General features: G+C 40.3%; 1 protein-coding gene across 1 annotated transcript in view; it reads left to right on the plus strand.

Annotated features, from left to right (window-relative positions):
• Exoc6 (exocyst complex component 6) overlaps positions 1–13,709 on the plus strand; it is a 128,503-nt gene that overhangs the window by 28,655 nt on the left and 86,139 nt on the right. The window contains exons 7-13 of the mRNA XM_021151208.2: positions 1,434–1,589; positions 5,359–5,427; positions 8,599–8,682; positions 10,366–10,412; positions 10,545–10,665; positions 12,559–12,630; positions 13,560–13,657. Of these exons, the coding sequence (XP_021006867.1) occupies positions 1,434–1,589; positions 5,359–5,427; positions 8,599–8,682; positions 10,366–10,412; positions 10,545–10,665; positions 12,559–12,630; positions 13,560–13,657 (647 nt within the window). The remainder of the gene's footprint in view (positions 1–1,433; positions 1,590–5,358; positions 5,428–8,598; positions 8,683–10,365; positions 10,413–10,544; positions 10,666–12,558; positions 12,631–13,559; positions 13,658–13,709) is intronic.

Raw genomic sequence — 13,709 nt, forward strand, 5'->3', positions numbered from 1 at the left:
CGGTCAGTCCCTCCAGGGTGTGCAGTGTGGGTGAAGCAGCCATGAAGCAGGTGAGCCTGACGGTCAGTCCCTCCAGGGTGTGCAGTGTGGGTGAAGCAGCCATGAAGCAGGTGAGTCTGACGGTCAGTCCCTCCAGGGTGTGCAGTGTGGGTGAAGCAGCCATGAAGCAGGTGAGCCTGACGTTTTGGCTTACCCAGGGTGTACAGTGTGTCCCCACCCGCTTAGTTGCCGTTAACCTTACTATTTACTTATGATCCCTGGTCCTCCTCTAGAGTGGATTCTGACAGTATTTTCTTTGGACTTACAGTTATTTTAAGAATTAAGTAAAGGCAGTTTAATTTAAAACCTTGTGTTCCTCACCAACTGAACTCTGCCCTTACCTCCACACGGTTTTACATTTAGGTTTTCTAGCCAGGTGAATAAATGCTGCCTTAAAATAAATGAGCCATGGACGTGGAAGCAGTTTTATGCTAAGGTTCTAATTGTTCCTTTTAAAAGATTGATCTTATTTTTCAGTATGTGTTGCACGTGTCTGTGTGTAGGTATGCAGTGTGGAAGTGAGGAAAACCAAAGATTGCATCTTGATCTTTTCACATAAAATCGATAATCCCTAGTGAGAGTATTTGAAAAGGAAAGTACAAATCAGGAATTAAAAAGAGGGCATTGCTAAGCTGGGCATGGTGGTGCACGCCTTTAATCTCAGCACTTGGGAGGTAGAGGCAGGCAGATTTCTGAGTTCAAGGCCAGCCTGGTCTACAAAGTGAGTTCCAGGACAGCCAGGGCTACATAGAGAAACCCTGTCTTGAAAAACAAAAACAAACAAACAAACAAACAAACAAAGGCATTGCTACAAAACTTGCACCTGCATTTAAATAGTAAGAAAGCATTGGGTTGGAGGTGGCTCAGTTGGTAAAAGGCTCACTGTTTAAGCCTGAGGACCCGAGTTTGATCCCCAGAACCCACATAAGAAAGCCAGACATGGCGTTTGCTTGCAATCTCAGACCTGGGAAGGCAGCTATGGACAGATCACTTGGTCAGCCCCAGGTCCCATCTCAATAAAACAAAACAAAACAGGATTCCTCTGGAAAGAGGCTTAAGTGTGACCCAAAGCACATGACTCTTTCACCCCTGACGCATAAGAAAAATCCTATATAAAAAAGGAATATGTTGTAAACAAGTTTTTAAAAAATTTTTCTACACTGCACTTGGTGATACACAACTCTAAGCCTAGCACTTGGGAAGCTGAAGCAGAAGATCTCAAGTTTGTGGCCAGGCTGTGATACATAGTGAATTCCAGTTCAGCCAGGCTGGGTAGCCAGAGTCTGTCAGATACGTAAGTTAGGTGGGTGGATGGATGATAGATAGTAAATGTTGGATCAGGGTTGACTAGTACCAGTTTTGAAATTATATGAATCTTATTCTCCGGAAAATAGGCACAACAGCAGAAGAGCTTCAGTGTTGCTCTGCAGAAGCAAAATAATATGAGGTTTGGGAAAAATATGCATGTAAATAATGACAGGATTCTAGAAGAGAAGAACGATGTTATACCGAAGCACGCACTTGAAGAGGAGGCGGAGAACGATGAGGAGGTACCGGGTTTCTTTCTGCCTTTAGTATTGAATGCTTTCTTGTCCCTTAAAGTGCTGTATCTTCTATGTGCAAATTGATTTATGCTCATCAGTCCACAGTGCACAGTGAGTGATCTGAAATATTAGGCTATATAATAATAGACAAACAGGATATACTGCAGACTATGTGTTTATAGGTAAGTAGAGCATAGCTGTTTGGCATAATTAGTAGTAAAACTAAATCTAATCTCTCTCTCTCTCTCCTTGTTAGTAATGGTATGTGAACTAGCTAAGGCAAATTTTTATTTCATAATTTTTTTGGACTCTGTTATTTGGTCTGATTTCCCATATCATATCACATCATATCATATATGTATGTAGTGTTGTTTGTTTAATGTGCACGTGGATATACAGGGACATATGGATATGAATGCATGTTTGTTCATGTGGAGGCCAGAGGTGAATATCAGGTGTGTTCCTAATCATTCTCTGTCTTAATTTTTTTTTAAACATTTATTTATTACTGTATGTAAGTACACTGTAGCTGTCTTCAGACACACCAGAAGAGCATCAGATCTCATTATGGATGGTTGTGAGCCACCATGTGGGTGCTGGGATTTGAACTTGGGACCTCCAGAAGAGCAGTCGGTGCTCTTAACCACTGAGCCATCTCTCCAGCCCAATATTTTTTAATTTAAGTTTAGTGCATGTGTGTGTGTGTGTGTGTGTGTGTGTGTGTGTGCGTGCAGGATCAAACCCAGGTGTGCAGGCTTGTGTGACAAGCGCTGAGTCATCTAATTGAGGCCACCCCAGGTTGTCTGATTGGCTAGGCTGACTGGGGAATGAGTCCCAGTGGACCCACTTGTCCCCTTCAGTGCTGGAATTATAGTTGGGTACAGCCACTCCTCGGGCTTTACGTGGGTTCCAGGGATCCAGACTCAGTTCCCGGTGCTTTTGTGGTAAGCACTTTGCGGACTGAGCTGTCACCCCAACACTCGGCTGTTTTATTTCAGTTTGCATTGAGGTGCTACAGAAGAATTCTGTTGTAGCCTCTGTTACACTGTAAAGTTCTTAACTAAATATTTGAAAACGTCACAGAGTGCATTTTGAGCATGCCCACCACCCAGCCCCTCCCCTAACACCCTTTCAACTCTCCTGTCCCTTTCCACTGACTTTGAAGTTATGTCTCCCTCCCTCCCTCCCTCCCTCCCTCCCTCCCCCTCATTCTTTCTTTCTTTTTCTCCTCCTCTTCTTCCTTCTTCTTTTTCTTCCCTTTTCCCACTGAATTCAGTTTGTGTTGCAGAGCTATTCCTGGGGATGGGACCGACCCTGGCCTGGGTTAACCCTACCAGAGATCACATTATTAATAAAACAAGCAGAATGCCTTCCCCCTCCCCCAGCAGCTGTCCAAGCCAGCAGCTCCTCAGCTAGTAGTGGATCACATGTCTGCCTCCTCTGCTGGCACTCTGTCTGCCTGGAGCTTGCATGGGTCTTGTGCAGGCTGTCACACTTGCTGTGAGTTCATACATGTGGCTGGCCCTTCCAGTTTTCCACTCACTCTTCCAACAAGCACCCCTGAGCCTTGGGGTGAGCGCTGTGAAAGGATCTCCAATTTAGGGGTGAGCACACCACAGCCTTTTTTTGTTCTCTGTATGGTGAAGAATCAGGGGTATCTCTGATTAACTGTCATCTTTTAAAATTTTTTATTTATATATTTATTCATATTTTACGTGAATCAATGTTTTGTTTGCATATATATCTGTATGAAGAGCTCAGATCCCCTGGAAATGCAGTTACATTGTGCACTGCCATGTGGGTCCTGGGAATTGAACCTTGGTCCTCTAGAAGAGCAGTCAGTGCTCTTAACCACTGAGTGATCTCTCCAGCCTTGTTAATTGTTATCTTTTTTTTTTTTAAGCCTCAGCTGTTTAGAAACCTTGAAATTATCTTTAACATTTTATTTTTCTATTCAAATTTATTCTTTCACTCTATTGATTCTTAAAATTTTCACTGTGCCACAAAGTCATCTGTTGAGTCTGCCTTGCCTTCTTATTAATATCTTGAAGTGTTCACCCTTATAGTTTATCTGTGTGTGTCTCTGTGTGGTTGTGGATGCTCTAGAACTGGCTGTGCATGGAGGTCTGAGGCTGAAGACAGGAAGGTTGCTGTCTGCTGTAGTCACTGGGGCAGGGCCTCTCAGTTGAACTCACAACTGCTTAGTAGCCAGTTAGTTCTGAGAGGAATGCTAGGATTACACGAGGGCTGCCACACCGATCTGGCATCCACGTGGGGCTAGGGATCTGAACTCTGGCCTTCACGCTTGAGTGCCAAGGCAAGAAATTTATCCACTGAGCCATCTCTCTAGTTCCCATCCTTTATTTCAAATGAGTGGTTTTAGGAATAGAGCTAAGGGCGTATGTAGCTCAGTGATAGGTGCTTGTAGAAGGCTCTGCTAAAAATGTTTTCTAAGGGAGGTGGACAATCCATGGTGCATTTCATTCTGAGAAGTCACTGCTCTGCTGAAGTTACTTTTTAAAAAGATTTTCAAAGAGGACCAGCCTCCTCATCTTCTTCTTTTTAAAAGAGATTTATCTATTTAGTTCATGTACGCGAGTACACTGTTGTTGTCTTCAGACACACCAGAAGAAGGCATTGGATGCCCACTACAGATGGTTGTGGTTGCTGGGAATTGAACTCAGGACTTCGGGAAGAACAGTCGGAGCTCTAACTGCTGAGAAATCTCTCCAGCCCTGAAGTTGCTTTTTATATAGGTTGTCATTGAAGACAAATATAAATAGTTTTTTTTTTTTAGGTTGACACTCCATAAAATTGACATTTTTGTTCTTATATTTAGAGGATGTCTGTGCTCTTTTCTCCTTTGGAGTTGTGGATGATAGGAACAGACCATTCCTGCCTCAGTTTCCCCAGCCTGCTTTGCACATCTCTAACGTTTGGTAGCATTAGAGTCATATGCTGGCTCTGAGTCCACTGCTTAGGGCACATGGGTTGTCTCCTCTTCTTTTGGATCTCTCTAGTTCTGTATTTTGTTTTGTAGTTTTTCCCTAATAAGTAAGAGTATAATCTATTCAGGATTTATGAGAATAGAAATGCGTTCCTTTTATAAAAGGATTCACAAACTTCTCAAGTTTGAGAGATTTTATACTATTTTTAATTAATTCTGAGAAATGCTTTTATATTACAGTATAATGTGAATAATTTTCATATATTCTAGAAAAAGCTGCCATGCATCTTAAAATTGATAATCCTAATTTTAAGTAGCTATGAGCTTGTTTTTTTAAATGGTCCATGGGAAAATAGTGAGAAATAGTTTCTAATATGAAGCAGTGGTGGAAATCATGATTTTGCTACTTCGGATGGAACTTCATTCAAAGCTAGAGTGTAAACTTTGAACAAAGCAATACTGTATATGTAGTTATCACAGCAGTGTTCTGATAGACTACTTGACGTGATATAGATATATTTTATAGCTGGGGCTGTAGCTCTGTGGTAGGGTGTCTGCCTAGCATGTGCAAGGCCCTGGGGTCTCTTCACAGTGTAGGGGGAAAAGGGGTATTTTTATTTTTGTAATCTATAATAGTCAGCAACTGTAGCAAACACATAAGGAATAAACTACAAAAGCACCAAAGAGAAATGGGGTTGTGTTTATGTTGTATGCCTCCTGTGGGAGAATTAAATATTATAAAATAGTCCCTGCCTCACTGTCCTGTCTTTAACTCTGTATTATCTAATAGTTTAACCTATCATTTTTAAAAATAGATTTATTTTTCAGGTCTTAACTGTTCAAGATCTCGTTGATTTTTCCCCCGTTTACCGATGCTTGCACATTTATTCTGCTTTGGTGAGTATATTTGTCGGTTCTGACCTGGTGTAGGCCAGGGTGATTATGTGCTTGTATCATAGTCTGTGTAAGTGCATCCTCTGATCTTCACAGAATGAGGACTTCGGTGCATTTCTCAGAACAGGCCCCGGTCTGTAAGTTAAGTAGCTACCCATTTTTAAATAATCACTTTATCAAGGTGCAGTTCAGGGCTGAGGAGGTAGCTCTGCTGTAGAGTGTCTTTGTAGCATGTATGAAGCCCTGGATGTAGAGTTGGATGTATTTGATTCTTTGGTGGTTCTCCCAGGTCTGTCTACTCCTCCGTGTGTGGGATTGCTTTAGTGCCGCATGCAGTGCTAGATTGGTGGTCCTGGATTGCTTTTGTTTGGGCTTATCTTGGAATTTCCTATTTCTCCCTCAATTTTGAAAGATGCTTTTGCTGGGTATAGAGTATTGGTTGACAGTTACTCTCAAGGCTTCAAGTAGATTGCTCCATCCTTCCTTGGCTTTTAGGGTTTTTCTGAGAGCTCTTGATGTAACTCTGGGTTTACTCTTGTGACAGAGTTGGCATTTCCCCCTGTGACTTTCCTTGTTCTTTCTTAGCCTGTTGAGGCCTTCTAGTTTCTTCCATGCCTTGGTATCCATATATTTTCCTACATTTGGAATTCCTTTTGGCAGTAATTCCAGTGTTTTCTGTGCCTTTGGTTTGCTGTTTAGTTCCTTCTTCACCATGGATGTTTAGGCTTGTTCTTCTGATCAGGCCTGAGAGTTCTTGAAAGTTCTGGTCATACTTAAGTATTTTTTTTTCTTTATTGATGTCTGAAGTTTCTCAACCTTATCTCAATGCCTGGTGTTCTCTGTCCTGTCGCTGTAGTTCGTCTGTCCTGTGGTTCAGTCTCTGTGCTATCGCTGTAGTCTGTCTGCTCTGTGATCCAGTCTCTGTCCTGTGGTCTGGTGTGTTCAGTGCCAGGTGCTCTCTGTCCTGTCTAGTCTCTTGGTGGCACGTTCCACTAAGTTGTTTGATTTATTGAGCTTTTCGTCCCCCGAGTTTGTTTGCTTCTTTCCCGACTTTTGTTTCTTTGATGAATTCTTCATTCACGTTTCTGATTTGTCAGGCTCCAGGTTAATGGTATCCCTTCATCTAATGCTGGCTTTAACCCTTTACTGAGGTCATTGGTCATTGTAAAGACTTTCCCATGAATTATTTGGCATTTCATCCATTCAGATACTTGGATTCATTTTTTAAGGAATTATGGACTTCTAGAGAACTCATTCTATCTTGTTTCATAACATCCCTCATGGATTTCTGTGATGTGGTTTGTGTATTTGTTGAGATTTTTTTTCTTTTTCTCACCACTCTTACTTTGTGGAAGTCTTCTTAGTAGATAGCCTTCTGGCTTCATGATCCCCAGGAAAAGACATCTTTTTTAAACATTATAATCTCTAAATCACAGTGTAGAGTTTGAAGTGAAAAGCTAACATAGTAAAATCCTTATTAGAATGTTCAGTTCCAGCTGAGTGTGGTAGCATGCTTGGACTCTGGGCACTTAGAAGGCCACGGCAAGAGAATGGCTGCAAAGTTGGAAGTTACCTAGGGTGACCTAGCAAGATAGCAAGGCTTTGTTAAATAAAACAAGACAAAACAAACGAAACCCCTCAAACAAATGGATAGAAAATTTTAGAACTTCATTCCTAATAGCAATAAACATTAAATATTAAAAACCATTGAATTAATAATAAAATGTTAACCTGGAAAAAAATTAAGAAAGAAATCAAACATATTTAGTTATATAAAAATGTAAAAGATATTAATTATGAATACAAATTTGTGTTTTTATTTACTTGTTATTGGAACATAGCACATGTTTATGCTATTTGGATCCATTAAGTATTAATGAGAATAATTTATTCCTGAAGTAAAATAATAATTTTAACGTCTAAGTCCTTGTAAGCTCTGGAAGAAAATAAACCTCAAAACATTTTACATTATAAAATACATTTGGACAAAATATATTAAATCAGTAGAGTTGAGTGTAAGTAGTTCAGAAGTAGAGGGATGGACGTCAGCGGTGTGTGTGGGGCTCTCTCAGTACCTTAAGTAAACGATGCTTGGCTCTGTTTAAATGAGGTTGTAACACTTTATTTTAAAAAATTCTAGCATTAGCATTATGCTTCACGTCATATCTTCTATACTTGTTCAGACTTTTAGTAAAACATTTTCACTTAATGTATCAAGATTAGAAAATCAGTAACATAGCTATTTTGTAGTTCTCTGTAGCTGGAGCACAAGAACATTAGAAGGCTTCCCATAGGAGAGACTTACATTTTTTCTGCATTATGAATTTATTTCAGATGACATTTAAAAGAGTAATGGTTTTGTAGCTACTTAATTCTAAAGAAACAAATCAATTTTTTCTGTTGAAATTTTTTTCTATTGTTAAATTTGCTTTCTTTTTGTTGTTGTTTGGAGTCTTAGATGAAGAAGAGATGGGGACTCCCAACTTTTTCTCTAACTGGGAGGATTCTTACTAAGCAGAGGGGCTGTGCTGGATCTGTGTACTTGTGTTTAGCAAAGTTCATTTATTTGTTGCATGGTGCTGTGGTAGGGAAGTGTGAGTTGCTATACAATAACTGAAAATAACCTGCTCTGGAACACTAGGGAAAGCTTTCTTAAGGATGTGACATCCGGGAGGAGTCGTGAAAGATGAATAAAAATGTCATAGAGACTGTGTGAGTGAGGACCCGCCCGTCAGGGAGAGCATGTGTAAGAACCTGAAAGTGGACGGATGAGGGCCGTGGACTGCATACTCTGCCAGCGCGTGGCTGGCATGCGGAGAGAGGCAGGCTGTAGGGAAACAGATGTTTCCCTTACTTAACGACTCTCACTGAGAACCATAGTTTAGTTTGCGCCGTGCTAAGCCTGTAAAAATTTCAGTGGTAAATTAGGAAAACGTCTAATTGTTTGAACTTTATTTTAGGTAACTTCCAAATAGAGTTGCTATTTTTGAGCTGTAATGCCAACAACCCCTTCTTCTTGACCTCCAGTATGAAATGCCATTTGTCATCTACATTCCAGTTTGGAAAGTTAACATAAATCCCAGAGGACAAAGATGTCTGTCTCAGCAGGGGCGGGAAGGGAAGGAGGGAGGCAGGAGGGACCATCACCATCCTCGTTCTCCTGACGTTCTTTAGGGTGATGAAGAAACATTTGAAAATTATTACCGGAAGCAAAGGAAGAAGCAGGCACGCCTGGTTCTGCAGCCGCAGTCGAGTGTGGTGAGTGTGGTGTCCTGTGCCCTGCATGGTGCTTGCACCTGTGGCTGGCTTGAGTCTTCTGAGCATGGGTCACTGCTCATCTACGTATAAATATTTATTCAATACCTACTATTTCTAGTCATTGATTTAGGGGCCAAGTGTACAATAGTGAGCAAAACCGGGTGAGTCTTTTCTCTCGTGAGTTTACATTCTGTTAGGAAAGTAAGACACTGAGTTAAAAACAGAGAAGCAAGCAATATGTCAGGGAGTGGTCACTTGTTTCTGACTATATGGTGTACTGTGCACTTTGATTCTTTGTCACATTGAACAAAACAACTAAACACAGAGGATAGACTGTTTCTTTGTATTTTACTTTTAGTTAAGTGTATGTGGCTGGGGTAGGTCTGTACCTGTGACTAGGGGTACTAGCCACTGCAGAGGCCAGGAGAGGGCGTTAGATCCCCTGGAACTGAAATAACTGCTGGTTGTCTGTCTCTATACGTGCTGAGAATTGAACTCAGGACCTCTGTAAGAGCAGCAAGTACCCTTAACCCCTGAGCCAGTTTTCTAGCCTCGGGATAGATGTTTTAAAAAAAGAATTAGATTTTTCTTAAATAGACTGAGGATCTGGCAGAAAAGAATAATTAATCCAGACACTTTGGCCGTGGTGACATTTACATGACTAAATGTGGTTGTACCGCAGAACCCCCAGGTAGCTTTGATGAGGCACCGAGTGCAGCTTTCACCCTAAAAGCATCTATCGGATAGGAGAGGGAACTGAGTAACACCGGGTCACAGGTCAGGCCTGGGGCACCGAAAGCAGCTGGCCTGGAGGACTCGCCTTTCTTGTCACCTGGGGCTTCAGAGGGCTTTCAGCCCATTGTTAAGGTGACCAGGAGATAAAACCATCTAAACGCCTCTCAACAATTAATGACGAATAAACCAGCTTTAAAAACAGAAAAAAGAGGTTCAGATAGATATTTTTATTACAGATACACAGATAATGTGCATGCACATGAGAATGTTGTTCAGTATAAATTTTTATCAGGAAAATGTAAACAAAAGCCACAAGGAAGTACTGCCTCATACTTATGGAAGACTTTACATTAAAAAGATTGGCAGTGTCAAGTGCTGGTAAGGATGTGGGACTCAGCAACTGGAATTATCTTACACTTCTGGTGGGTATAAGAATAATACTGCTACCGTGGAAAATGGTTTGGCGGTTTGTAATAACAAACTATTGTGCCACCCTAAGAACCCCCCCTAGGTAGTCACTCATGAGAAATGAGAATGTGTCTTTATACAGTGGCTCAGATGTGATTGTTTATAGTAGCCTTATTCATAAATAGCAAAATCTAGATTCCTTTTGAATATGCATTTCACGAGGGCCTGCAGGGTTGTTCAGCGGGTAGCGCTGCTTGTCAGTGACCTAGCTTCTGTAAGGTTGTCTTGACTTCCCAGTGCCTACTGTGGCATGTGTTCACACAAACGCATGTCATGTAACATGCACAATAACAAAATGGTTTGAATGTACAATCCACGAGAGAAAGGACTTCTTGTTATTTTCAAGTGTTTCCCTGATACCGAATGAGTATGCAGAACTTTGTAGGCTCTCAATAAATATTTATCAATCAAGTTATAGTGACTTGAAACTTTTATGTTGTTATTTATTGGTTGAAATTGATTTTTATTTTTCATTTGAAGCATGAAACAGTTGATGGCTATAGAAGATATTTCACTCAAATTGTAGGGTATGTATCTAATATGGCAGAAACTATTTACTAACTTTATTCAAGTTTGTTAAAAGTCAGAAATAATTATTTTCTACTTGCGCTTTCTCCCTTTCCTTTAAACCCATGCTGTGTGGGTAATTGCCGTTTTAGGTTCTTTGTTGTGGAAGATCACATTTTACACGTGACCCAAGGATTAGTAACCAGGGTATACACTGAAGAACTCTGGAGCATGGCCCTCTCAAAGATAATTGCTGTCCTCAGAGCTCACTCAGTAAGTCAGGCCAGCTATGGTCATCATTATAATTTAATTTGATTTGTATAATATGGAAAACTGCACCGTTATTACTCTGCATTTTTAGGTAATTGCTCAGATTTGTGAGTAGTAATATCAAGGTTTCCTTACGGTTACATAAGGCTGTGGTATTGTAGCTGACTGGGGCTTCTCGAGACACTTTTATTTGAGTATTACAGAAAATGAGAAATTGGGCTGATCTCATTAGTCTCAGCTGACCTCTACATTAGCTCACCAAGCAACACTGTGAAGAAAGGGTTTTTAATTATTCCAGGGTTTTTATTTCCAAAATCAACCCTACCATTAAAACTCAGCAGAATTTGTTTGAGAACATTTATAGTTTCAAAAAATCTGCAATTTTTACAGTTTGAACTCATTTGAAATAATAAACCTCCATATAATGAGAGATCATATTTAATGGGTAAAAGTTAGAAGATCAACGACCTTCTTAACGCCCTTAGTGAAAATAACTAGTTTTAGTTGTTTACCTTCAATAAAGTAGCCTTGTACTTAAAAGTTTGTATTTAGTTATTATAATTGGTAATTAAGATTTAAATTACATAAAAGGGGAATTTTATGATATTTAGATTATGAATATACTATATTTATACTCATTAAGACTATAGATTTATAGATTTTTTGATACATTGGCAATAAAACTTTAAAAAATATTTTGGTAATTAAAATATTTTGGGGGTGCTGGGAATGAAATCCAGGGCCTAATGTACACAAGGAGATGCTCATCCACTGAACTAGCCCTGTCTAAGAATGATATATTTTATCATGATTTATATTGAAATCAGCTTCAAGTACATGCAGTTATGCCATATTCCTATTAAAACAATGACATTAAATATGAAATTGTAACATAGTAACTATAGTATTACATTAAAAAAATCTATGTGTTAAAACAAAATTATAACATAGTAAATATAATATCACATTTAAAATCCTAATTGTTATTAAGAGAAAGTGAAGACACAGGCAGCAGATACAGGAGCCTTGGGGAATCTTATGGAAGAGTTGGGAGAAAGATTGGGGGACCCAAAGAGGACAGGGACTCCACAGGAAGACCAACAGAGTTGACTCACCTGGACCTTTCCGGGGGTGGGGGGAGCCAGAGACTGACCAACCAAAGATCTAGGCTGGACCTAGATCCCCTGCACATATGTAGCGGATGAGCAGCTTGGTCTCCAACAAAAGGAATGGGGGGTGTCCTTGAATCTGTTGCCTGCTTCTGGCTCCTGTGGATCCTGTTCCCTTAAATGGACTGCCTTATCTGGCCTCAGTGGGAGAGGATGTGCCTAGTCCTATAACAGTCTAATGTTCCTGGAGGGGGATAGTAGGGGGGAGTAATGGGGGAGGGGTGTTACCTAGAGGGGAGCTGTCCTTTCTCAAAGGAGGAGGGGGGAGCTGATATTGGGATGTAAGGTGAATAAATAAAAAATAAATAAATTTTAAAAAAGAGAGGCTGAAATAATTGCTCTGTCTTTTTAAGAGTATTAATTTTCTTTTTGGCAAATTACTAAGAAAAACTTAAATTGCCATTCTTGAATTGGGAAAGGTAATAAGTCTTTTTAAGATTGAGAATAGATACATAGTGGAACTAGACATGTATGGTGTCGTGTAGACCACTGTTAGAGCTTGTAACTAGTTTTTCAAAAAACGTAAAGATTTACTGAAATACAGACATCCTTGTCTTTCCCACGGAGGACTTGCCTTTCAGGCCAAGCTGCAGTCTTTCCTTAAACACACGGAGGAGAGGGGAGCAGCCTTGGATCTAATTAACCCAGATTTTAGGGACAAAGGTTCAGGGTCTCCCGTCTTAACTCTAACGTCTGTGTTCGTTGTTCTGTGCGACTTCACTTGCAGTCTTACTGCACTGACCCTGACCTTGTTCTGGAGCTGAAGAATCTCATCGTAGTTTTTGCAGACACTCTGCAGGTAGGTGGTCACCTAACCTTCCCATGGCGGTGATTTGTAGTGCGTATGTAAAGACAAAAGAATATAGACTGGGAATTTTACTATATTATAAATTAAAGGTAGTATATATATATTCTCCTACTGAGAACTATACACAATGCCTCTGTAGTTTTGAACCTTGGGCAGAACTCAGGAGATATTAGCACCTTTTATTTATTAATTTGAATGGTCTGTTTGATATCATAAGAGTGATGTGGAAGGTCTTGGGGTTTTTCTTCATAAGTTTTGTAATACCTATGTCTACCATACTGATTTCCTTGCATTAATAAATTTTATTTGGGGCTTCCTTAATTTTGGGGGCCGCTTCGTGAGTAAGCCAGGGAAGCTCTGCTTCCCTTAATGGTTTGCAGTATCGCCATAGTATGCTGTAGGAACCACCATTGTCTAAGCGGTTGTCAGCCTGTCAGTTGCTTGCTAGGATCTTAACGAAATAAAATGATGGGATCACGGGACACAAAGTTTAGCTCAGTTGGCCTCCTGCTGTAATATGCAGGATTTACCCCATTCTAAGCAGATTGAGTATATATTCTAGTGCAAACTCCTTATCTCTTTGTATGGCCATTGCAAACAGTTCTGGGACCAGCATTTTAAAATTAGTTGAATCTGGAGTATTTGCTAAATTCCAAGAAACCTTGTAGGAATCAAATAAAAGTTAAGTAATGGAGACATTGGAAGAGCAACAGTGTTGGTTGTGTAAAATAGTCGAGTCAGGCGTGTGGTGTGGTGGATATGAGAGCCTGGCTGACTTCCTTGGTGGTGTGGAAAGCTGTGGTGTAGGGGTGTGAGGAAAGATGTTCAGATAGGAGTGATGAAACCAGTGAGAAGCTTAGCCTAGGTCGGCGGACATTTAAAACACACTTGGCTCACCCATTTCTTTCTTTGTATCTTAGGGTTATGGCTTTCCAGTCAACCGACTCTTTGACCTTTTATTTGAAATAAGAGATCAATATAATGAAACTCTGCTGAAGAAGTGGGCTGGTATTTTCAGGTGGGACTAAGCTGTGGTGTCTTAGTATAATGAATGAGTTTGTTAAACCCTT

Source organism: Mus caroli, chromosome 19, assembly GCF_900094665.2.
Source record: "Mus caroli chromosome 19, CAROLI_EIJ_v1.1, whole genome shotgun sequence".
Lineage (NCBI taxonomy): Eukaryota > Metazoa > Chordata > Mammalia > Rodentia > Muridae > Mus > Mus caroli.